This window comes from Scyliorhinus torazame, chromosome 21 (genome assembly GCF_047496885.1).
Source record: "Scyliorhinus torazame isolate Kashiwa2021f chromosome 21, sScyTor2.1, whole genome shotgun sequence".
Taxonomy (NCBI): Eukaryota; Metazoa; Chordata; class Chondrichthyes; order Carcharhiniformes; family Scyliorhinidae; genus Scyliorhinus; species Scyliorhinus torazame.
In genome coordinates this window covers 87927886-87954276 of record NC_092727.1, presented here as the reverse complement: position 1 = coordinate 87954276, position 26391 = coordinate 87927886, and the positions used below count along the sequence as shown (strand labels likewise).

Below are 26391 nucleotides of genomic sequence, written 5' to 3'. Positions count from 1 at the left end.
TAAGATATAGGGCCCGTTTGGCGAAGGATTACACCAGGGACTCACTGGGCACCACCAGCAAAATTGCAAACGAACACTGGGTCACCGGGCTCAAACTGCCGCATCGGCCGATGACGAGAAAAACCCTGTCCCTGCCGTTCTTGTGTGTGGCGTACTTTTGTGCCAATGACCTGGAAAACCATACTAAGGCGAGTGCGAAGTCTCCGGCCCATTAGGAGTTCTGCGGGAGCTACCCCAGTCACTGCATGGGGGGTGGTCCTATACGAAAACAAAAAGTGAGCCAGTCTCGTGTCCATTGACCTGGAAGACTGCTTCTTTAGGCCTCGTTTGAATGTCTGCACTGAGCGCTCCGCCAACCCATTTGAAGCCGGGTGGTAAGAGGCAGTGAGGATATCTGCAAGCAAGCGCGCCCAAGGCTGCCTTGGCCATTCCTAGTGATGTAGGGGCGCGGCCGGCGGAAACTTCTGATGCTCCTGACAAATGGAGCAGTTTTGGGCCACCTTTCTCAATGTCGGCGTTGAGGCCTGGTCACCAAACATGACTCCGGGCCAACATTTTCATTTTGGGCACACCTGGATGCCCATTGTGCAAGTCTCTTAGTATCAGCTCCTGTCCTTTTTCCGTGACAATTACACGTGTCCCCACAAGAGGATGCCGTCTTCCAAGCTGAATTCTGACAGCTTGGAGGAAAATGGCCACAACTCACCTGGGAGCTGTCTATGCTGCCCACCATACAGGACTATATGTCGAACCTTTGACAGGACTGGCTCCGTCTGGGTCCACTCACGGATCTGTGATGCCGTGACAGGCAAGGTGTCCATAAAATTTAGGGTTGCAACCACCTCACCGGTCGTGGGGGTCGACATGGGGCCGGTCGATAAAGGCAATCGGCTCAGTGCGTCAGCATTCGCTATCTGCGTTCCTGGTTTGTGCTCCAGAGAATACTCGTATGCAGCGAGCAACAAAGCCCAGCGCGGGATCCGTGCGGAAGCAATGGGCGGATTTGGCTTATCCTCACTGAAAGTCCCAGCAGAGGCTTATGATCAGTCACGATAGTGAAGTGGCGGCCATACACATACTGGTGGAAACGTTTCACCGCAAAGACCACTGCCAGGCCCTCCTTCTCCATCTGCGCGTACTTTTTTTCCGCTGCAGTCAATGTGTGGGAGGCGAAAGCTATTGACCGCTCGGCCCCGTTCTCCATCTTGTGGGACAGGACGGCCCCAATACCATACGGAAATGCATCACGTGACGAGCAAAGGCTTTCCAGGATCATAGTGGGTTAGTAACCCAGACGACGACAATTGTTGTTTTACCCGCCGGAAAGCTGTTTCTTGCGGCTGACCCCAAACCCAGGTGTGATTTTTCTTTAGCAGAAGATGCAACGGGGTCAGCGTAGTTGCCAGATTGGGGAGGAACTTCCCGTAATAGTTTACGAGGCCGAGAAAAGAACGAATATGCCAAGTGTCAGTTGGGGCGGGGGCCTGCTGAATCGCGCGCACCTTCTCTGCGACGGGGTGCAAACCTTCGCGGTCCACCCGATAACCTAGGTAGACTACTTCCTTTGCCTGAAAGATGCACTTTGTATGACGTAAACGGACTCCAGCCTCCGAAAAGCGTCTAAGGACAGCCTCCAGGTTTTCCAAATGTTCCTGCTCCGACGTCCCCGTGATCAAAACATCATCTAAGTAGACAGCGACACGCGGTAAACCTCTCAAAATGCCCTCCATAACGCATTGAAAAATAGCGCAGGCAGAGGATACTCCAAAGGGCAAACGTGTATATTCAGACAGGCCCCGGTGTGTATTAATCGTTACATATGGTCGGGAGGCAGGGTCCTGCTCCAACTGTAGGTAGGCGTGACTACCTGCAAGTGACTACCGTGACTATAGCTAATTTTGTGAACGAGACTGCACCTGCAAGCTTTGCGTAGAGATCCTCTATGCGAGGCATTGGATATCGGTCGAGTCGGGAAGCCTTATTCACTGTAAGTTTATCATTGGGGAAGCTCATACTCCCGCAGGATTGTGGGATTGTCATTAGTCCCCAGCCAATGGTAAGCAGGCAGGTTATAACAGTTTAGATATGCAGAAAGGCAATTGATACTTCAGAAATTGTGCTACAGGCACAAACATGAGCTACATTGAGTCAATCTTGTGTGATTTAGTTAATTTGTGATAGATGCCATGATGGCAACACTATTCAATTCTACTTCCATTGTTCTTTCAGTGAATCTGACTATCCTGCCTCCTGCCCCCATTTTAAGCAAATGCATCACCAATGCTGCAGATGAATAATAGAAACAGACCAAAAGAAATCCTACAATATTATGTGAAGTGTTTTTAAGAAATATTGAATGGTGCCGCAGAGTTTAAAACTAGTTGATTCTGATTGACATGGAGGTCAACAAGTCTCTGGAATTCTCTTTTTAGTGTTGTGAACAAAGCTCTGCTGCCTGTATCCGAACATTTCGGTCAATCCTGTTCACTTATCACCTTGAGCTTGTGAACTGATTTTTGCTCTTAATTCAGTATCGTTTTGATTTTAACATTCCCATCCTTGCTTTCAAATCCTCCTTGGCCTCACCCCTGCAAGCCTTTGAGACCTCTGTGCTCCTTCAGTTCTGGTGTCTTGCGCATCCCCAGTTTTCATCACTCTACCATTGGTGGCTGTGCATTCAGCTGCCTCAACCCATTTTCCTTCGCTAAATCTCTCCACCCAGCTTCTTAAAACCTATTTCTTTGATCAAGCTTTTGGCCACTTGTCCGAACACCATCTTGTGAGACTGTATCGAAATCTTGTGAGATACCTTTGCTATACAAATGCAATTTGTTACATTTTGCTTTTAAGTTCAATTGCTAATTTAGGTGATGAGGGGTGACAATATTGAATTCATTACGTGTCAGTCTGGACTCAATAAAACTCTAGATGGATTTGTAGGTATAGTATTATTTATTTTTAACCAACTTGCAAGGCTGACTCGCTCCACAGAGATTCAGAACACACAAGCAGTATCCTGGAGCTCCAGAACCGAGTGCTATCGGAGACAAAGAAATCTTTACAAATCTCATTCAAATGGCATCAAGTTTCACATACATGATTCCCATAGGTCATCCTATACACCACCTGACCTGGCCATATACCCTGATTGGCTCACTTCGCATTCCTTAACCCTGGGCCTCTTGTTACCCAGCATCCTTTCCTTCCTCCTTGTCATGCTTTCTGAATCCCTTTGTCCTTTGTTTGTGAACTTACTACTATCAGACTGGCTCACATCTACATTATTGTAACTAATATTTGAACTAACTATTTTATATCACATTTGTTTGTTCAATTCCTCATTCCCTCCTTTTATCATTTCATAACCTATCGGTCCAATCTGTAGCTACGGCCCCTCATCTAAGAAGATTTGTCGCTGCATTTCCAATTCCTGTTGCAGCACCCCGTCATCCACTCGTGGATCCTAACAACCAAGATTCTAGGAGTGTCTATCTGTTCCAGTGCCCCCTGCATTTTACCCATCACGCATTTAAGGATGGCCAGGCCCACAAAGATGCAGCCGAGGGCCACTGCTAAATACATGGCCATATTTATCAACCAGTCCTTCCAACCTCCGAATCCCCAGTTACCCCAAGCAGCTTATCATACCGTGAATGGGAATTATCCCGAGGAAGGGGAAGGCAAATAGCCGGTGGTGCTGAACCCGGATCGTAAGGAAGAGTGTCTTGCTCGGGCGGTGGCTTGGAACGCTGACAATGAACCACCGTTTGGGGAGTGCCCCAAAGCGGTGATACAGAAAATAACCTAGACACCGATGCGGGGTTCGGGTAGCAGACAACCCGTCCCTGGCCATACAAGCGGTGGTAGATCTGGTAGAAGAGATTCATACTGCCCAGGTTTCTCTCATTCTGGGTCCTAAATGAATTAAGTATATCTCCTGATAACTTGCGTTCTAGTTGTACTCCCCTTCTCACACGCTCCATCCTCTCTCTAGTCCCCCTCTCACACAACCTCTTCCTACCCTCTCCGTACGGTCTGACTTTACCTTTATGGCACCAATCTTAACACATCCAAAATCAAATTTACATGTACTCCAAAAACAAGGCAATGTCCATGCAATGTTCCCTTCCCATCGCCGGGACCGGTGCAATTGCTTCATGAATCCCGCATTGTCCGTTAACCTGATGACCTTCCATGAGTCGATACCATGTCCTCGTATATGGGGGCAGTGAAGAACGTCACCTCTGCATAAGTGAAATGTCCTTGTAGTTTGGTTGGGGTTACAGATGTAGGTGATATTTCCCTTTTCCATTTCCGTCGCCGATGTCACTCGAAGCGAGGCGAGGCCGAAGATTACACAGGCGGTGCGTAGCCACCCCATCATGCCCCACACGTGTAAAACAGCGCTGGGGAAGGGAGGCAGGTTAGTGGTTTTTACAGTGGTGGAGGTGGACCCAAGCACTCCGCCCCTCCACTTTAACTGCAGTGGGGGTGGTAAGGAGAACTTGGAAGGGCCCCTCCCATCGTGGCTCTGACCCTTTCCGAGTCCAATTTTTGACCATGACATAACTCCCAGGCTGCACTAAAAGCGAGCTATGTAATGGGGACAGTGACGGGTGAGCCGTGCGGACCTCGCCAAGGAGCTCCTTGAGGACCTTAGTGAGGGCTAGAACATAGGTAGTCATTTCTTCAGTCGTATGGTGAAACTGAACCAGTCTGGGAAGATGCAGGTTCCAGGGAGTTCTAAGGGGCATGGCATAAAGGATCTCGGCAGGAGAGAGCCGGGCCGGTCCCGCAGGTGTAACCCACAGCTGGAAGAGGGCAACGGGGAGCAACTTAAGCCATGTCAGTCCCGTGTCTGCTCTTAATTTACCCAATTTAGTTTTGAGGGTCTGATTGTGCCTCTCAACCAACCCGGCCGCCTGCGGTCTGTACGCACAGTATAACTGCTGGCGTATGCCCAACTGGGAGCAGAACTCCTTGTTAATCTGTCCAATCAAATGAGGCCCGTTATCAGAACTTAACTGAGCTGGTATGCCGTACCGGGGAATGATTTCCTGCATCAGAACTTTAACCACAGTAGCAGCTTTATTATCGGTAGTCGGATACACCTCAACCCATCTGCTGAACACATCCACAATGACCAAAACATATTTATAACATTGACACCTTTCCAACTCAATGTAATTGAGCGTCTCAAAGGGACCACTGGGCAACGGGGTTTGCCCCATACCACAAGGGATACCTTTGCCGGTGTTATGTAGCTGACAAATCAAACACCGATTTACTGATACTCTGGGCCAGCCCCTGCATTTTAGGGTGCCATCAAGTGTCCAGCAATAAATCACTAGTCCCCCGAGCCCCACAATGAGTTGCAAAGTGTACACATTCGATGACCCATAAAGCCAGTACATCAGACATACAAGTCTGATGTGCTGGCGTGGTCCATAAAGAAGAAACAGAATCATGTGTACAACCTAACCGTTTCCACATTTGTTTATCACTCTCTGGAACGTCCTCCTGTAACCTTATGACGTCTTGGATTGTTGGCATTGGCTTGTCAGAGGCAGACCTATTTATTGCAGAATGTTTAGTCTGACTTAACATGTTAGGCACCATCACTTGCTGAATTTGCGCGGCTGTCCGCGCTGCACAATCTGCTTGTTCATTACCAACATCAACTAGGGTCTTACCGTTTGTATGGGCAGCGCATTTAATGACGGAAATCTGCACGGGCATAAGGACGGCCTGCAGTAGGTCATTAACTAAACCCCGGTGGGATATTATCGCGCCGGCCGAGGTAAGGAATCCCCTATTCTTCCAGAGCGGTCTGAAGTCATGAACTACCCCAAAGGCGTATAGTGAGTCAGTATAAATATTTACCCGGTAATCTGAAGTGCGTACTCTGTTGGGACTGAATGATCCACTGCCCTCCTTACCATAGACCCCAGATCCTTGGCATGGTACTGGTCGTGGACCTGACGTGTAATACGAGGGCCTAAAGAAGCTGACTGTGGCCATAAATGTGGTGGTATTGTAACAAAATGTGGTGGTATTGTACCTTCTTTACCCGTGACTGTGGCTGTAATCTTGACTGGCCATTCGGTCCCAATTAACGGCCGGTATTTGTCCTCCAACTCCCTGTCGTCCCATCAATTCCAAAACACTCAAAACTGAACTATCAATCTTATGATATCCCATCAGTTTTTTTAACCCTCAGTTGCACCTACATCGACTGAATTTTTAATTTTCTAATCCCCAGACTGACCTTTGATTTCGTCGAGACGATATTTCCGTACCAACCGCGAGTGACCAGACCAATCAGACCATGAGAAGAGGGGAAAATCAATGTGGTCATTTTCCAGCTACACACATTGTGGGCCCATTTCCACTTTCCTTGTCCAACATCAGTCTAATTCTGATTTCACAGCTGGCCGGTGACCGTCTGGAGAAATCCCGGGTTTCGCCACCAAATGACAATATTGAATTATTTACCCGTCGGTTTGGCCTCAATAAAACCTGAGATGGATTTGTAGGTATAGTATTTATTTTTAACCAACTTGCAAGGCTGACTCGCTCTACAGAGATTCAGAACACACAAGCGGTCTCCTGGAGCTCCAGAACCGAGTGCTATCGGAGACAAAGAAATCTTTACAAATCTAATTCAAATGGCATCAAATTTCACATACAAGATTCCCATAGGTCATCCCATACACCTCCTGACCTGGCCATATATCCTGATTGGCTCACTTTGCATTCCTTAACCCTGGGCCTCTTGTTACCCAGCATCTTTTTCCCCCTCCTTGCCATGCTTTCTGAATCCCTTTGTCCTTTGTGAACTCACTACTATCAGACTGGCTCACATCTACATTATTGCAACTAATATTTGAACTAACTATTTTATACCACATTTGTTTGTTCAATTCCTCAGGGGGACCCGAAGCAAGTTTAGCAGTATGGGTACATCTGTGAGGGAGGCTTAGATTGATTACAGAATATCGTAAGCTACGATGAAAAGTGTTCACCTGCCTACATAACAGAAGCCCTGTATGCTCAGTCTGTCTGCATGTGACAGCACAATGGGTGCAGTGGAAATCTATATAATTCAGTGAAGCATTCTTCGCATACACAATGGGAATAAAGTCTTAATTAAAAGCAGAAAATGCTGAAAACATTGAGTAGGTCTGGCAGCATCTGTGGAGGGAGAAACAGAATTAACGTTTCTAGTCGCGTGTGACGCTTTCGAAGTGGAGTAAAGTCTTAGTTGATTCTGGGGAAACCAGGAACTTTAAAACCAGAATTTGATCGCCACTGGCAATCCTGTCGATTAAACTCTGCGGTGTTTACTTCTGTCAGGTTTATCAATAGAATTACGTGAAGTGAATTTGTTACCTTTGGTACTCCCCCTGTATGAGGAAGGCTGTATTTATGGTGGTGGTGCTGGTGGGGGGGGGGGGGGGGGGGGGAGAGAGAACTGTGTGTGCATGCGTGTGAGATTCCTTCTAATATGCCAGAGAGAACAACCAATTCTTAATCATGCTGTTGGTGTCGTGTTAGGTACACTCGTATAACACTGGCTGCAACTGGATGCAGCTTAGATCAAAAAGATACTCCAGACCTTGAAGTTAGTTCAATCAGGTTTATTGAATAACAGCACAGTTAGCAAGTTATCTGAGTTCGACTCTCTGCTAACTTGTCGTTACTCTGACTGAACAAGACTAGCTCTTAGCCACGTGGTGGAGGTGCGAGATTGTAACAACACCCTTGACTGACTCTCTAGATGTTCATCAGTGGAAAGAGGTGGAGTGTCAGTGCCTCGTGTCTTTTATAGTCCGATCCCACCCCTGAGTATCCTGCCTGCTTATTGGTCATTTCCTGTTCTGTGTCCATTAGCTGCTTGTCTGTGCCTGCCTGTATATCATTGTGTGTGTCTGCACATCATGATATCTCCCCTTTTTTTTAATGTTTGATAACATATGTGAACGTATTTACAAGAATAGGCCAATATTAACATATATACATGCAGTGGATGCGAACATATGTACATGTGAAAACAGCTGTCTAATGCGAGAACATGGAACAAAGCAAACAGAACATAAGTCCAGTCTCTGGCTTGCGTCTGATCCTGGTCGACTGCCGGAGAGGTGGTGGTGGGGACGACAGTGCCTTGATGGGTGGGATTGAAGCCTGACTGGTGGCCTCGTGAGTCGAGGTATCAGGAGGTGGCAAAACAACAGGACGAAATGGAGAAGAATGTGGTTGCGGGCAGACAACTTTGCGCAGTGCCCGTCTGTTTCGTCGCACAACAGAACCATCAGCCAAACGCACAACATACGAGCGGGGGGCAGCCAGTCGAACAATGACAGCTGGAGCTGACCAGCCTCCATCAGGGATCTTGACCAGAACAGTGTCTGACGGGATAACACGGGCAAATCGGTGGCATGAGCATCATAGCCCTGTTTTTGCCGGTCTCGGAGTTGCTGCACCTGCAGCACCGGGAGGTGATCCGGGTTGGGCAAGTGTATGGGTGGAAGTGTCCTTCGCAGGTCCCTGTTCATCAGGAGTTGAGCCGGCGACATGCCAGTGGACAGTGGGGTCGCCCTGTAGGCAAGCAGCACGAGGTGAATGTCAGATGCAGAATCCGCGGTCTTGCAGATGACCTGCTTCACTATGTGCACCCCTTTCTCAACTGTTCCGTTTGACTGCGGTTAGTGTGGGCTGGAAGTGACTTGTTTGAACTGATACGACTGGGCAAACAGAGACCATTCATGGCTGCTGAAGCATGGGACATTGTCACTCATGACAGTGAGTGGGATACCATGACTGGAGAACGTCTCCTTGCAGGCCTTGATGACGGTCCGAGATGTGAGTTCTGAGAGCTTCACGACTTCAGGGTAATTGGAAAAATAATCAATGATTAACATGTAATCACGACCATTTGTATGAAAGAGGTCGATGTCAACCTTGGACCACGGAGAGGTTTCGATTTCATGCTGTTGAAGTGTCTCCTTACTCTGCGATGGCTGGAAGCGTTGACAGGTCGCACAGTTAAGGACCATGTTCACGATGTCCTGGCTAATCCCGGGCCAGTAGACCGCCTGCCTGGCTCTGCGTCTGCACTTTTCCACACCCAGGTGGCCCTCATGGATTTGATGGAGCACCAAGCTCTGGAGACTGTGTAGACTTATAATCCGGTCCAGTTTGAGGAGGATACCATCAACCACCGTCAGGTCGTCCTTCACATTGAAAAATTGAGGGCACTGCCCTTTTTGCCAGCCATTGGCTAGGTGTTGCATAACACGCTGCAAGAGGGGATCTTTGGCTGTCTCCCCATGGATACGAATCACCTTCTCATCAGATGCCAGGAGGGTGCTAGCACACAGCTGCACCTGTGACTAAATGTGCCGGATGACGTTCAGTGGTTCACTAGGCACGGTGATGGAGCGGGACAGTGTATCGGCAGTGATGAGCTCCTTGACAGGTGTGTAGACCAGGTCAAAGTCGTACCTTCTGAATTTGAGGAGGATGCTCTGCAACCGAGGCGTCATGTCATTAAGGTCCTTGTGGATAATGTGGACCAGGGGCCTGTGATCCGTCTCGACTGTGAATGTCGGCAGGCCGTAGACAAAGTCGTGAAACTTGAGAATGCCAGTGAGGAGGCCTAGGCATTCCTTTTCTATTTGTGCATACCTTTGTTCGGTGGGGGTCATTGCCGTTGATGCGTAGGCAACTGGTGCCCAGGATGAGATGTCATCACGTTGCAACAGGATCGCACCGATGCCATCGTGACTCGCATCTGTCGAGATTTTCGTTTGCGTCGAAAAATGCCAATACAGGTGCAGTGGTGAGCTTGGCTTTTAGCTCTAACCACTCTGCCTGATGAACCGCCTTCCACTCTAAGGCAGTGGACTTCTTCACTACGTTTCGTAGGGCCGTGGTGTGTGAGGCCATGTTTGGGATGAACTTGCCCAGAAAATTGACCATGTCCAGGAAGCGCAATACTGCCTTCTTGTCTTCCGGGACCTTCATGGCTGCGATGGCCTTGACCTTGTCTGTGTTGGGGCACACACCCTGCTGAGAGATCTGGTCTCCTAAGAACTTGAGTGTCGACATACCAAAGCAACATTTGGCCCTGTTCAGCTTCAGGCCATTGGTGTGGACACGGCGGAATACCTGCTGGAGACGGGAAACATGCTCCTCGGGTCATGGACCATATGATGACGTCGTCCACGTACACATGAACCCCTTCGATGCCCTTCATCATCTGCTCCATGATGCGACGAAATATCTACGATGCCGAACGGCATACGGTTATAGCAGTACCTGCCAAACGGTGTGTTGAAGGTGCAGAGCCTTCTGCTGGACTCATCCAGCTGGATTTGCCAGAATCCATGTGACGCATCTAACTTCATGAAAAACCTTGCGTGTGCCATCTCACTGTGTGAGTTCCTCCCGCTTCGGGATGGGGTAGTGTTCACACATTATATTCCGGTTGAGATCCTTGGGATAAATGCAGATGCGCAGGTCTCCAGAGGTTTTTTTTAACACACGCCATCGAGTTGACCCAGTCAGTCGGTTCGGTTACCCTGGAACTGATCCCCTGCTACTGCAGCTCCTTGAGCTGTTCCTTTAGGCGCTCCTTCAGCGGAGCTGGGACCCGGTGTGATGCATGGACCACTGGCTTGGCATCAGGTCGCAGTAGGATCTTGTACCGATATGGCAAAGTGCTCATCCCGACAAACACATCTGGATACTGAGCGAGGATGTCGACAATGCCAGCTTGAAGATCCACGTTGGGCGATGTCGTTGAATAAACCCACTGCACCAGGTTTAGCTTTTTGCAAGCATGCGCTCCCAGTAGGGATGCCCTGTCCGGCTTGACAATTTCAAACCTTAGCCGTGCATGGGTGCTCCGGTTGGAGATGAGTAAATGGCAGGACCCCAGTGCTGTGATGGCATTACTGTTATAGCCCAGGAGCTGGCAGGCTGCTGGAAGGACCTTGGGGGGGCTTCTTGATGTGTTTGAAGTCTGCCTGTGCGAGGAGGTTGGCAGAAGCACCTGTGTCCAGCTTGAACTGGATGGAGCAGCAGTTGACCTACATCATCATCACGTCATTCGTCCTCCGAATCCACAGCGAGGATGGACTGAATGCGAGATGAGTTAGGTGTGGCATGTTCACGTGTGGTAATGATGTCCACTCGGTAGGCGGACTCCAGGCACTCGTCCTCTGGATCTGTTGTACTGTCAGGATTAGAATCCTGTACTCGTTGTTGCACATTGTGAAAATCAAGCATATGACCCTGCCAGTCGCGATTGAAACATGTACAGTGCATGAGCATGCAAGAAATCGGTATTCCCAATACAAATCAGCTGAAAATGAGAAACTTCTTGCTTGCTCATGCACTGTACATGTTTCAATCACGACTGGCAGGGTCAAATGCTTGATTTTTCAGAGCTGCTCTCTGAGGATCAGAGTGAACTCCAAACACAATTTGGTCTCTGATCATGGAGTCAGCAATATCACCAAAGTTGCAGGACTGCGCTAGCAGGTGGAGGTTAATTAAGAAGGCATTGAAAGATTCATCTTTACCTTGAAGACGTTTATGCTGCGCTCGAAGATTTCATTGGTGTCCACTTCACAGTGACTATAGAACTTGTCCAGGATGGTCTGAAACTTTGTCTTGTCCTGGCCTTCGGTGAAGTTAAACGAGTTGAAGAGTTTGATGGCTTGATCACCCGCTGTTGAGAGGAGAAGCGCAATCTTTCTTGCATCAGATGCACCCTCGAGGTCTGAGGCTGCGATGTACAGCAGAACCTTTTGCTTGAATGTCCACGATTGCCGGAGGTCCTGAGCTGGTGAGGAGCCTGAATCTTCTCCATGGTGCTGCGATACAGTTGCTGGTCATCACGGAACGGACTGAGGTAAGCCACCTTAAATTAGTAGCCTCCTGGTATCATGTTGTGTTAGGTACACTGGTATAATACTGGCTGCAACTGGATGCAGCTTAGATCAAAAAGATACTCCAGACGTTGAAGTTAGTTCAATCAGGTTTTCTGAACTAATAGCACAGTTCTCTGAGTTCGACTCTGCTAACTTAAGTGTCGTTACTCTGTCTGATTGAATCAGACTAGCTCTTAGCCACGTGGTGGAGGTGCGAGATTGTAACAATACCCTTGACTGACTCTCTAGATGTTCATCAGTGGAAAGAGGCGGAGTGTCAGTGCCTTGTGTCTTTTATAGTCATATCCCACCCCTCCCTGAGTGTCCTGCCTGCTTATTGGTCATGTCCTGTTCTCGGTGTCCATTAGCTGCTTGTCTGTGCCTGCCTGTATATCATTGTGTGTGTCTGCATATCATGACAGTTTGTTTCTGAAATCAGATGACTAAATGGACTAATGTTGCATAATTTGAATGTCTGTCAATCACTCGAGTTTTTCTTTGTTTATTGCATGCTGCCACTAAGTGCAATACTGAGAGAATGTTGCAATGTTAGGTGTTGCATCTTTTGAATGTGTCTAACGCAGCTCTGTTTGCCTGTTCAAATGGTGGGAAAGATCACTTGGTAGAGTGGGGAGTTTGTCCTTAACTGATACCTTAATTGATATCTTATAAACAGACTAAAGAATTACTTGTTTTTGCTGTCTATCTTACAAATATTTTTAAAAATGAAGTGATTATGTTTCAAAAGTCATTAATAGGCTGTGCAATCATGAAAGATGTAATTTACCGGAGTTCTTTCAAAAGAATTCGCAGAAAATATTTCTGCTCAACTGAAGAATAAAAATCTCTTATTCTGTTGTAGATCCACTTAATTTTGCCTTGAAACTTGGAAGGGCTCAAAAGGCTGCAACACAGAAAGCTTTATCGGATGCATTCCAGAAGATCCTACTCATTGTCCTGGGTAAAATTATAATTCCCAATTTTTTATCTTTTCATAAGACCATAAAAAATAGGAACAGGAGTAGACAATTCAACCCTTCGAACTTGCTCAGCCATTGATTAAGATCATGGCTCACACTCCCAAGTCCTCTTTCGTGGTGGCACAATAGTTGACGGTGCTGTTTCTGGGTTTGATTCTGACCTTGGGTGACTGTGTGGAGTTTGCACATTCTCCCCGTGTCTGTGTGGGTTTCCTCCGCGTGGTCTTGTTTCCTCCCACAGTCCAAAGATGTGCAGGTTAGGTGAATTGTGCATGGTAAATTGCCCCTTAGTATCCAAATGTTAGATGGGGTTACGGGTATAGGGTGGGCCTAGGTAAGGCGCTTTTTTTTTTTTTGGAGGGTGGGTGCAAACTTGATAGGCCGAATGGTATCCTTCTGCACTGTAGGCATTCTATGGATTCCTGCCTTAAGAGAATAAATTCTTCCTCAAATCCATCTTCAATGGAGTAGCATTCGTACTAAATAGAACAAAAGAATGACTTGAGTACCCTTTGAACTGGAGAAATACTGAATGATGAACAATCTCAACTTTTGAGGAAGCATTTACTTTCAAACTGCTACTTTATAAGAGCAACCATTTTAAAAATGGCTGTTCAAGAGTTGCGTTTTATAAATTTTTGGTATGGATGACTTCACTGCCAATGTGCTTGATGTCAAGCATGAACTAAATCCAAAGGATTAATAGCTGCACAACCATGGGTGCACAAGTTTTGCATTGAGTGCTGAATTTGGTGCATTTGAGTGCTATCGTGAGAGTTTGGTGACTGAGGGAGTTAGGTGAGGAGGGAGTTTCCTACATTTCCGCAAAGAGCGAGAAGGGAGCCAGGAGTTCAGAGTGCAGCTGACTGGGAGCAGAGTCGGAGGGTAGAGATCCAGTTGGTGCACAGGGCAGCTATATTCTGTAAGGTAAGAGGGGATGGAGGCTAGGCCAGTTGCATGCTCCTCCTGTAGGATGTGGGTGGTGAGGGATACCACCGGTGTCCCCGCTGACTATACCTGCGGGAAGTGCACCCAACTCCAGCTCCTCAAAGACCGTGTTAGGGAACTGGAGCTGAAGCTGGATGAACTTCGGATCATCCGGGAGGCAGAGGGGGTGATAGAGAAGAGTTACAGGGAGGTAACCACACCCAAGGTACAGGACAAGAATAGCTGGGTTACAGTTAGGGGGAAAAAAAACAACCAGGAAAGCAGTGCAGGGATCCCTCGTGGCCGTTCCCCTTCAAAACAAGTATACCGTTTTGGATGCTGTTGGGGGGGGGGGGGATGACCTACCGGGGGAAGGCCCTAGCGGCCAGGTCTCTGGGGCTCAGAAGGGAAAATAGAAAAGCAATAGTTGTAGATGATTCAATGGTTAGGGGAATAGATAGGAGATTCTGTGGTCGCGAGCGAGACTCCCGGAAGGTATGTTGCCTCCTGGGTGCCAGGGTCAAGGATGTCTTGGATCGTGTCTTCAGGATCCTTAAGGGGGAGGGTGAGCAGCCAGAAGTCGTGGTGCACATTGGTATCAACGACGTAGGTAGGAAAAGGGGTGTGGAGGTAATAAACGAGTTTAGGGAGTTGGGCTGGAAGTTAAAAGCCAGGACAGACAGAGTTGTCATCTTTGGTTTGTTGCCAGTGCCACGTGATAGCGAGGCTAGGAATAGGGAGAGAGTGCAGCTGAACACGTGGCTGCAGGAATAGTGTAGGAGGGAGGGTTTCAGGTATTTGGATAATTGGAGCGCATTCTGGGGAAGGTGGGACCTGTACAAGCAGGACGGGTTGCATCTGAACCAGAGGAGCACCAATATCCTGGGAGGGAGGTTTTCTAGTATTCTTCGGGAGGGTTTAAACTAATTTGGCAGGGGAAATGGAACCGGATTTGTAGGCCAGCAACTAAGGTAGCTGATATTCAGGACGCCAAAGCGTGTAATGAGGCAGTGGGGAAGGGAACACTGACAAAGGAGAGTACTTGCAGGCACGGAGATGGGTTGAAGTGTGTATACTTCAACGCAAGAAGCATCAGGAATAAGGTGGGTGAACTTAAGGCATGGATCGGTACTTGGGACTACGATGTGGTGGCCATCACGAAAACTTGGATAGAAGAGGAGCAGAAATGGTTGTTGTAGGTCCCTGGTTATAGATGTTTCAATAAGATTAGGAAGTGTGGTAAAAGAGGTGGGGGGAGGGGTGGCATTGCTAATTAGAGATGGTATAACAGCTGCAGAAAGGCAGTTCGAGGAGTATCAGCCTACTGAGGTAGTATGGGTTGAAGTCAGAAATAGGAAAGGAGCAGTCACCTTGTTGGGAGTTTTCTATAGGCCCCCCAATAGTAGCAGAGATGTGGAGGAACAGATTGGGAAACTAATTTTGGAAAGGTGCAGAAGTCACAGGGTAGTAGTCATGGGTGACTTTAACTTCCCAAACATTGAGTGGAAACTCTTTAGCTCAAATAGTTTGGATGGGGTGGTGTTTGTGCAGTGTGTCCAGGAAGCTTTTCTAGCACAGTATGTAGATTGTCCGACCAGAGGGGGGGCAATATTGGATTTAGTACTTGGTAATGAACCAGGGCAAGTGATAGATTTGTTAGTGGGGGAGCATTTTGGAGATAGTGACCACAATTCTGTGACTTTCACTTTAGTAATGGCGAGAGATAGGTGTGTGCAACAGGGCAAGGTTTACAGTTGGGGGGAGGGGAAATACGATGTTGTCAGACAAGAATAGAAGTGCATAAGTTGGGAACATAGGCTGTCAGGGAAGGACACAAGTGAAATGTGGAACTTGTTCAAGGAACAGGTACTACGTGTCCTTGATATGTAAGTCCCTGTCAGGCAGGGAAGAAAGAGATGGTCGAGTGAGGGAACCATGGTTGACGAGAGGTTGAATGTCTTGTTAAGGGGAAAAAGGAGACTTGTGTAAGGCTGAGGAAACAAGGTTCAGACAGGGCGTTGGAGGGATACAAGATAGCCAGGAGGGAACTGAAGAAAGGGATTAGTAGAGCTTGGAGAGGGCATGAACAATCTTTGGCGGGTAGGATCAAGGAAAACCCCAAGGCCTTTTACACATATGTGAGAAATATGAGAATGACTAGAGCGAGGGTAGGTCCGATCAAGGACCGTAGCGGGAGATTGTGTATTGAGTCTGAAGAGATAGGAGAGGTCTTGAACGAGTACTTTTCTTCTGTATTTACAAATGAGAGGGGCCATATTGTTGGAGAGGACAGTGTGAAACAGACTAGTAAGCTCGAGGAAATACTTGTTAGGAAGATGATTAATGCAGATTCAATTCAAGCATGTAAAGGGGCGAGGCACAGTTTCCTGTAAGTGGAAATTATCTTAAGGCATGGAAGTTTTGTGGAAATTTGGGGGCTAGCAATGTTAGTCTCCATGGTATTTTTGAACAGTTTTGGAATCACAGAAGTATCTCCTATATGTTCATTTCTCACAATGGCCTGAGTTATTTCTGATTGCATGACATTGATGGGGAGGAATGAAGGTGATGGTGTAACCTTCACAAACCATGTCAGTATGGGATAGGCTTGATGGAATAGCTAATCTTGCCATTAGAATTCATGCAAGAAAATTATGTTTGAGACGCTGTTTATTACTTTGTCAGCAGCTGTATGAGTGAAGGTTTCCTTTTACCCTCTAATTCTTGTAGGGAATGGGAAGGTGTCCCTGCAATGGAGTTCTGAACAGGACGAAACTGATTGTTTCACAGAGGAGGAACTTCAAACACAACTGGAGGTACAATCAGTGGGTGGATCAATATTAATTATTATTGAGTCTCTACTCTTGTCCTTATTAAAACATTACAATTCAGTAGTGTAATATTCTGTTTGAATCTAATTATGTTTAGCAGGAACTTTGAATAACTCTTGGCTGTTGTATTTCTTTGCAGGTAAATGACATTTCGTGGAGCCAGTTTGAACATGAGGGGCAGGAAGAAATTCTTTCTGATCTCAGTTTTAATACAGAGACTATAGAAGGAATTGGAACGTGAGAAAACCAAAGTCTTCGTATGTCTGAGGCCATTGGAGGACAAGTGAATTCTAGTGATAGTCTGGAATCAACACTGAGTTAATTTTGTAAAAATAGTGATCTAAAATGTTTTTTGAAAAATTGGAAACTGTGATTATTGTTACTGGTCGGACAAGGTACTGAATACGTTCATTCTATAAAGAATATACCAATGACTGGCCAGAAAACCAGTGTTGGTGTGCATATATACATATACATGCCAACAGCACAGGGTTGAATCCCTGTTCTGGCTGAGGTAGATTCAAAGGCCTGCCTTTCCACTCTATCCACAGTAGAAATCAAGGCTCTGTGCTGTGGTTCAGCCAATAATTGACAAAGACTGGGAAGAGCATTCGAGATCCACATTGCAAATATTCTTCAGTTTGAAAAGTAAAAATTTGTAAGTACATTGAAGAATTACTATGTTGGATCTGCTATATTGGATCCCTGACTTTCTTTCCTGGTTTCATTCATCCAAAATACTGCTTCTAGTGATCTATAAAACAAAATTGAAAGCACAATTTCTGGAAAATAACTTTGTTGAACTTGATTTAAATTTATTGTTCTACTTTGTGTTTTATCATAAACAGGCATTGAAACATCCACCACAATGATAGTTTTTTGAAAAAGGCATCATACTTTTTAATTAAATTTACATTAACAGCTGCAGAAAAATTCAGAACACTCGTCCATGCCTAAGTGGCGGGCTGTTTTTTCTTGAACCACAGCAGTCCATGTGATGCAAGTACACCCACAGTGCTGTTATACAGCGACAGTGATAAAGTCCGGATTGGGCAATGCTTGGAGGGTAACTTCCAGGTGGTGATTTTCCCATGCATCTGCTGCCCTTGACCCTCCAGATGGTAACGGTCGTAGGCTTGGAAGGTGCTTCAAAACAACTTTGGTGAGTTGCTGCAGTGCATCTGGTAGATGGTACACACTGCTGCCACTGTTTATCAATGATGGATGGAGTGAATATTTAAGGTGGTGGATGGGGTGCCAATTAAGCAGGCTGCTTTGACCTGGATTGTGTCGAGCTTCTTGAGTATTGCTGGAGCTCCACTCATCCAGGCAAGTGGGAATTATTCCATCATACTCTTGACTTATGCCTTGTAGATGGTGGATAGGTTTTTGCGAGTCAGGAGGTAAATTTCATCCTGCAGAATTCCCAGCCTCTGACTCTTGCAGCCACAGTGCGGATAGTTGTTTAATTACTGATCAATTGTAACCCCCCCTCAATGTTGATCGTGGAGGATTCAGCGATGATAATGCCATGATGGATGGATTCTCTTTTGTTGAGGTTGGTCATTGCCTGGCTCTTCTGAGGCACCATTGCTTTTTGCCACTCATCAGCCTGAGCCTCAATATTGTCCAGGTTTTGCTACACATGGATACAGACTGATTCAGTATCTGAGGAGTTGTGAATGGTGTTGAACATTGCAATTATCTGTGATCATCCCCGCTTCTGACTTTGTTAAAGGGAAGGTAATTGAAGCAGCTGAAGATGGTTGTGTCTAGGCACTACCCTGAGATCTATTGTACTGATGTCTTGGGATTGAGATAATTCATTTCTCAAACCCCCAAGCTTTTCCTTTCTGCTAGGTATGATTCCAATCAGTGGAGAGTTTTTCCGAGTTTTCATTGACTTCAGTTTTGCTGGAACTCCTTGACGCAGACTCAATCAAATGCTACCTTGATATCAAGGGCAGTAACTGTCACCTCTTTCTGCTTGCTAGAAGTGTCATTCATTCACACAACCAAAAAATATGTTCAAGCCAATGTTCAAGCCTTGCACTTTTTAAAAAAAAATTATTTGGAAGCATGGAGAGCTTGTAATTTATTGTTTTCTTTGTGGTAACATTTGGCCAATCAGAGTTAACTTGCCAGTTAATGTTAATTCCTCCTGTGCCATAAATAGTTGTGATTGTTTGAAATCTGGCATTCTTGCATTTACTCTGAGTGCTTCAGTAACATGTCTCTCCTTTCAGAAATATTCAGCATTAAATTGTGTTTTAACAAAGTTCTAAACTTTTTTAAAAAAATAAAAAATTCATCTAGCCAAATAAAACCCTTTTTAACCATAGCCTCTCTGGTTCTCCAAACTTTAGCAACTCCCATATTGGCAAACAGTTGTGTTTATACCATGCACTGGATGGATTTTTTAGAAATCAGTGAGTGCAATGAGGATTCCTACGCTGGGAGAAAAATCTATATCGGCTCTGGTCAAAATTAAGCTGAACGTGAGCACTAGGTTTTGCACATTCTATGTTTTTCCCAGAGTTCAAGATGTCACAGACTACAAATAAATTTATGCCACAAACAATAGAAAATTCAGATGATTGTGTCTTATGTCAGCCAACTACCCAGCCTAATCCAATTCAGCTCCTGATCTATAACACTAAGTTACAGCATTCCAAGTACCTATCCAAGTAGTATTTGTTTAATGTGATGAGAGTTTCTGCCACTACCACCCTTTCAGGCATTGAGTTGCAGTTGTCCACCACTCTGGGGCCTGATTAGCACAGTTGGCAGACTGCTGGTTTGTGATGCACAATAAGGCCAACAGCGCGGGTTCAATTCATTCCTGTACCGGCTGAGGTTATTCATGACTGCTCTGCCTTCTCAACGTTGTCCCTTGCCCGGTTAGGCATGCTACAGCCTTCCGGTCTCAACATCGAATTCAACTTCAGATGATGTTTTCATTCCATTTCACTTTAACTGTCTTTTACATTTTATTTATTTCTTAATATATATCCCCTCTCCTTGCCTTTTCTCCCTTTGCTTCCCCCTCCCACACATCTGTCACAGCTTACCCCTCTGATAGTTTCTCTGCTGTTTGGCCTTTCACAACATTATTCTCTCTGGGGAATGCCATTAGCACTCCTTTCCCTTGATTTCTGTGGCTATTAGCACTCTTTTCCCTTGGTTTCTGTGGATATGACTCACCTTTCATTCCCTCACCCCACAGTATAAATAGCTCCCACTTTCTATGCCTTTTAGCTTTGACAAAGGGTCATCTGGACTCAAAACGTTGGCTCTTTTCTCTCCCTAGAGATGCTGCCAGACCTGCTGAGATTTTCTAGCATTTTCTTTTTTGGTTTCAGCATCCGCAGTAATTTGCTTTTATTATAAGTTTATACCTTTGTGCAGTGGGGCTGGATAGGGGGCCAACGATAGGTGGGGATTGACAAAGATGTTGTGGACAGAAAGATAAAATGAATGTAAATGGGGGTGATTAAGGCTAAGGAGGGTGCTGATAGTGGCACATAAAGAGATTAGAATCTGTGAATAGCAGAACAAAGGTGAGCAGTGTGTCAAAGGACAACTAGGAACAGATGGCCCAAGTGGGGAGGGGAACAATGGTGAGGGAAAACAGATAAATGGAAGAAATGAAAATAAATTACTAGAAATAAAAATGGGGAGAAGGTGGAGGAAGAGAGTTCAGTCTGAAATTGTTGAACTCAATGTTGTAGCGCACTTCAGTTTGCGATGGGCTCCACTGGAATATTGCAGTAGGCCAAAGACGGACATGTAGACCTGAGAGCAGAGCAGGATGGTGAGTTGAAATAATAACGACCAGAAGGTCTGGGTCCTGCTTGCGGATGGACCGGAGGTATTCTGCAAAGCGGTCACCCGGTCTGTGTTTAGTCTCTCCAATGTAGAGTAGACTGTATTGGGAGCAGCAAATGCAATAGACCAGATTGAAGGAGGTGTACGTGAAGTGCTGTCTCACTTGAAGAGTGTTTAGGCCCTGGGATGGTGAACAGGGAGGAGGTAAAGGGGTAGGTATTATACCTTCTGCAATTGCATGGGAAGGTGCTGTGGGTTGACGATGAGTGTTGGGGGAGGGGGGGGGGGGGGGGTGGAGAAGTGGACTAGGGTATCCCAGAGAGAGCGGTCCCTATGAAATGCTGACAGGGAGTGAGGGGAAGATGTGTTTGGTGGTGGCATCATACTGAAGTTGGCGGAGGATGATTCTTTGAATGAGGAGGCTGGTGGAGTGAAAAACGAGACCGGGGGATTCTAGCGTGGTTATGGGAGGGGGTGAGAGCAAAGGTGCGGGAGATGGGTCAGACACGGTTGAGAGCTTGTTGACTACAGTGGATCGTAAACCACGATTAAGGAGGAATGCAGACCTGTCAGCAGCACTCTTTTCCCTCGGTGTCTGTGGATATGACTGCGTGTTTTGGGAAGTGGCATAATCGGAACAGATGTGATGGAGCCAAAGGAGCTGGGAGAATGAGATGGAGTCCTTACAGACATGGGGAGTGAACAGCTGTAGTTGAGGAGCTGTGGGTTTGTAATGGATATTAGTGGACAGTCTTATCAGGAGACCTGAAATAGAAAGATCAAGGAAAGGAAGTGTCAGAGATGGACCATGTGAAGGTGACATGAAGCAGCACCGAAACAGTCGTTGATGTACCGATAACAGAGTTGAGAACTGGGGCTAGAGTTGAACTGGAACAAGGAATGTTCCACATACCCCATAAAGAGGCAGGCAAAACTGGGACCCATGCAGGTACCCATAGCCACACTTGGTTTGGAGGAAATGAGACATGTTAAAGGAGAATAGTGGAGTTGCTATGTACACGGGGGCTCTCTACAGATTATGTTGGCTGGAATTCTCTGGACGTTGGGGTTCCCTGGCTTCGCCGGTTTCAATGGGAATTACCATTAACAAGTGGCGGGAAGATAGAATGCCACCACCAGGGAACGGTGGCGAGAAACACGCTGCTGGTATTTTTTTTAAAGTTAAGCCGTATGAATTATCATGGACACATCAAATGAATTATCAAACCTCCTTGTGAAAGAAAATGTTTCTTCAGTTCACCTGCGGTTTCTGTAAATGGCGGCATGTCCAATTCCATGGTAGCTTCATTCAACTGCTTGAAGCGATGGGCGTGTGCGCGCGATAAAAAGCGACCATCTTTTGAGCGGTGGAGGGGGCACAGTTGAGTCGGGTTAAGGATGGGGATTGAGGTTCTTTCTCCCCGCGCCCAAAGCCCGTTGACTCGGGTTTCAGCACCGCTTGGTTTGTGAGCTCTCCTGCACTGTAAGGTTGACGCAGGGTACAAGGCGGCCGTGTCACAATGGGATGGAACGCTCTGCCTAGCAACCGCCATCTGGTAACCGGGTGGACATCAATCGGAGCAGCGCCGGAGAGTGACTTGGGGGGGACATGGCATCAATGGTGTTGGCGGCATCGGGGCCTACGGGGTTGAAATCCTCCGGTCAGGCCTCGGTGTGAGCGATCAACACGGGTGTCAAGGAGGGGCCGATCTTCCCAGACACGGACGGGGAGGCCTGGGCTCGCTCACCGAGACTCAGGCCCTCCGATCTCCGAGGCGTCAAGGCCTCCCTTTTGTGGCTCTGTCGCCCCAGGTGGCCACTCCCATCGGGCCCAACGTCTCGAGCCTCAGCCAGCAGGTGGCTTTACCTGGGCACAGAGAAAGCACCACCACACTGCATTAAGATTTGGAAATCATTTACTGGGTGCCAGATCCAGCACCTTATTTAAGCTCCGACTCCAGGCATCCTGTTGTAAGTTTTTCCATCTACATTCTGGACATCAAATTTCTGGGCATCGGGCACCAAGTGGCCCGGTAGCCCAGGTGTGGGTTCACCGATTAGTGTATAAAATATGGCAGTGGCCAATGTCATAGTGGTACTGCTGCTGTATAGACATCTTTATATTGGTCTAATGCAGACCGCCACAGAGAACACCGAGTTCCAAAATGCCTCCTGCCCCATTTTGTGCACCTGTACCTCTTGGCTGCTTTCTTGCATTGGAGCTGGAAAATGGCATCAGCTGGATAACGTGCCATTCATCAGAGGGTCAGCATACATATTCAACACTCTGTAAGTATCAGAACAAGTAAACAACATGCAGTGTCAGTATTTCTGAGGATTATTATTTACACAATTTGTGTGCCCCAGGAATGAGTATAACTTAGATTTTAAAAAGTTGCCTACTTATTTAGTGGCAAGAACAGTTTGAACTCATTAATAATACTGGTTTGACCATTGGACCAACATTTGCTAGATCCAAATAATGAAAGAAATTCTATTGAAATATTGCTATATTTTGGTGTTCAAACACAAATCTATAAGTGAGATGTCTTTTGAACTTACCATTTGATGAGGTGCCTCACAACATAGGCTGAGTTTCAGTTTACCAATTAGTTTGTAAATATTAATTTCTACCTGCTGAAAAAACCACTGTGGCTCGAAAGTAGTGTCAGCACATTTGCATTTGCAGTGCACATCTTTGTTTCTTTCTATCCTTTTTGCTTACAAGGGTAAGTTCAGGTGAAAATATGATATTTGACCCTAGTAGCCATACCCTCCTATCAATTTCTTGAGATTTTGCCACCATCTCAAATATTAATCACTATTTACCTGAGATGTGGAGATCCGGCGTTTGACTGGGGTGAGCACAGTAAGAAGTCTGACAACACCAGGTTAAAGTCCAACAGGTTTTTTTCGATATCACTAGCTTCTGGAGTGCTGCTCCTTCCTCAGGTGAATGAAGAGGTATGTTCCAGAAACATATATACAGACAAATTTAAAGATGCCAGACAATGCTTGGAATGCGAGCATTAGCAGGTGATTAAATCTTTACAGATCCAGAGATGGGGTAACCCCAGGTTAAAGAGGTGTGAATTGTGACAAGCCAGGACAGTTGGTAGGATTTCGCAGGCCAGATGATGGGGGATGAATGTAATGCGACATGAATTCCAGGTCCCGGTTGAGGCCGCACTTGTGTGCGGAACTTGGCTATAGGTTTCTGCTCGGCGACTCTGCGTTGTCGTGCGTCCTGAAGGCCGCCTTGGAGAACGCTTACCTGGAGATCAGAGGCTGAATGCCCTTGACTGCTGAAGTGTTCCCTGACTGGAAGGGAACATTCCAGCCTGGTGATTGTCGCGCGATGTCCGTTCATTCGTTGTCGCAGCGTCTGCATGGTCTCGCCAATGTACCATGCTTCGGGACATCCTTTCCTGCAACGTATGAGGTAGACAACGTTGGCCGAGTCGCACGAGTATGTACTGCGTACCTGGTGGGTGGTGTTCTCACGTGTAATGGTGGTATCCATGTCGATGATCTGGCACGTCTTGCAGAGATTGCCATGGCGGGGTTGTGTGATGTCGTGGTCACTGTTCTGAAGGTTGGGTAGTTTGCTTGAGGTTGTGCGGTTGTTTGAAGGCAAGTAGTGGGGGTGTGGGGATGACCTTGGCAAGATGTTCATCTTCATCGATGACGTGTTGTAGGCTGTGTAGAAGATGTCGTAGTTTCTCCGCTCCGGGAAAGTACTGGACGACGAAGGGTATTCCGTCGGTTGTGTCCCATGTTTTTCTTCTGAGGAGGTCGGTGCGGTTTTTTGCTGTGGCGCATTGGAACTGTCGATCGATGAGTCGAGTGCCATATCCCGTTTGTACGAGGGCATCTTTCAACTTCTGTAGATGTCTGTTACGCTCCTCGTCTGAGCAGATCCTGTGTATACAGAGAGCTTGTCCATAGGGGATGGCTTCTTTCATGTGTTTAGGGTGGAAGCTGGAGAAGTGGAGCATCGTGAGGTTATCCGTGGGCTTGGGGTAAAGCGAAGTGCTGAGATGACCGTCCTTGATGGAGACGAGTGTGTCCCAAGAATGCAGCTGATTTTGGAGAGTAGTCCATGGTGAGTCTGATGGTTGGATGGAACTTATTGATGTCATCGTGTAGTCGTTTCAGTGATTCTTTGCCGTGGGTCCAAAGGAAAAAAACGTCATCGATGTATAACGTCGGTTGAAGGACCTGTGCATGTAGATGTTGGCGTATTGGGGTGCGAGCATGGCTGTTCCGTACGTCTGGATGAAGAACTTGTTGTCGAAGGTGAAGACGTGATCCAGAATGAAGCGGATGAGTTGCGGAATTGCGTCTGGAGATTGGCAGTTGTCGGTGTTGAGTACTGAGGCTGTTACAGCAATGCCGTCGTCATGGGTGATGCTGGTGTAGATTGCCGAGACGTCCACTGTGACGATGAATGTTCCTGGTTCAACTGGTCCATGGGTGCTGAGTTTCTGTAGGAAGTCCGTCGTGTCGCGACAGAAGCTGGGCGTACCTTGTACGATGGGTTTCAAGATGCCCTCAATGTAGCCAGAGAGGTTATCACACACGGTCCCATTGCCTGAAACGATAGAACAGCCTGGTGTGTCCTTGTGTATTTTCGGGAGGCAGTAGAGATCTCCAATGCGGGGAGTATGTGGGATGAGAGCACGTAGGGTGCTCTGAAGATCTGGATCCAAGGTCTTGATCAGTCTGATAAGTTGGCGGATGTGTTCCTTGGTCGGATCTGCGGGTAACTGTCTGTAGTGTTCTTGGTTGTTGAGTTGTCGGTATACTTCTTTGCAGTCCGTTCTGTTCAGTATGACAGTGGCCCCTCCTTTGTCTGCTGGTTCGACGACGATGCTGCAGTTGGTCTTGAGAGCGCGGGTGGCATTGCGTTGTGCTTGGGTGACGTTCGGGGCTGTCTTGTGAATGCGACTGATAAATCTGGCATTGACGCGACTCCTGATGGCTTGGGCATACATGTCGAGTCTAGCGCAGCGGCCTTCCGGCCTTCATCACAATGGACGTCTCGGCACGCTACACCAGCATCCCCCATGACGACGGCATTGCAGCAACAGCCTCAGTACTCAACACCAATAACTGCCAATCTCCAGACGCAATTCTGCAACTCATCTGCTTCATTCTGGATCACAACGTCTTCACCTTCGACAACAAGTTCTTCATCCAGACGCACGGACCAGCCATGGGGACCAGATTCGCACCCCAATACGCCAACATCTTCATGCACAGGTTTAAACAAGACCTACTCATGCACAGGTCCTTCAACCGACGTTATACACCAGATACATCGATGACGTTTTTTTCCTTTGGACCCACGGCGAAGAATCACTGAAACGACTACACAATGACATCAATAAGTTCCATCCAACCATCAGACTCACCATGGACTACTCTCCAAAATCAGTTGCATTCTTGGACACACTCATCTCCATCAAGGACGGTCACCTCAGCACTTCGCTTTACCGCAAGCCCACGGATAACCTCACGATGCTCCACTTCTCCAGCTTCCACCCTAAACACATTAAAGAAGCCATCCCTTATGGACAAGCTCTCCGTATACACAGGATCTGCTCAGATGCGGAAGAGCGTAACAGACATCTACAGACGTTGAAAGATGCCCTCGTACGAACGGGATATGGCGCTCGACTCATCGATCGACAGTTCCAACGCGCCACAGCAAAAAACCGCACCGACCTCCTCAAGAAAAACATGGGACACAACCGACGGAATACCCTTCGTCGTCCAGTACTTTCCCGGAGCGGAGAAACTACGACATCATCTTCGCAGCCTTCAACACGTCATCAATGAAGATGAACATCTTGTCAAGGTCATCCCCACACCCCCCAT

The 26391-nt window shown here is 47.0% G+C and overlaps 2 protein-coding genes across 7 annotated transcripts in view; both read left to right on the top strand.

The window, feature by feature from the left end:
* Positions 1 to 17459, top strand: part of rdm1 (RAD52 motif containing 1) — a 50403-nt gene extending 32944 nt beyond the window's left edge. For 2 of the 5 annotated variants that reach the window (XM_072487032.1, XM_072487030.1), the window contains exons 5-7: positions 12805 to 12903; positions 16580 to 16674; positions 16820 to 17459. In XM_072487032.1, coding sequence (XP_072343133.1) covers positions 12805 to 12903; positions 16580 to 16674; positions 16820 to 16921 — 296 coding nt within the window. In that variant the 3' untranslated portion in view covers positions 16922 to 17459. The remainder of the gene's footprint in view (positions 1 to 12804; positions 12904 to 16579; positions 16675 to 16819) is intronic. The other 3 variants (XM_072487031.1, XM_072487034.1, XM_072487033.1) reach the window with 3 other exon arrangements.
* A 4647-nt stretch (positions 17460 to 22106) lies between these two features.
* Positions 22107 to 26391, top strand: part of LOC140398391 (leucine-rich repeat-containing protein 37A-like) — a 356270-nt gene continuing 351985 nt past the window's right edge. For both annotated transcript variants that reach the window (XM_072487029.1, XM_072487028.1), the window contains exon 1: positions 22107 to 22797. In XM_072487029.1, the coding sequence (XP_072343130.1) occupies positions 22580 to 22797 (218 nt within the window). In that variant the 5' untranslated portion in view covers positions 22107 to 22579. The remainder of the gene's footprint in view (positions 22798 to 26391) is intronic.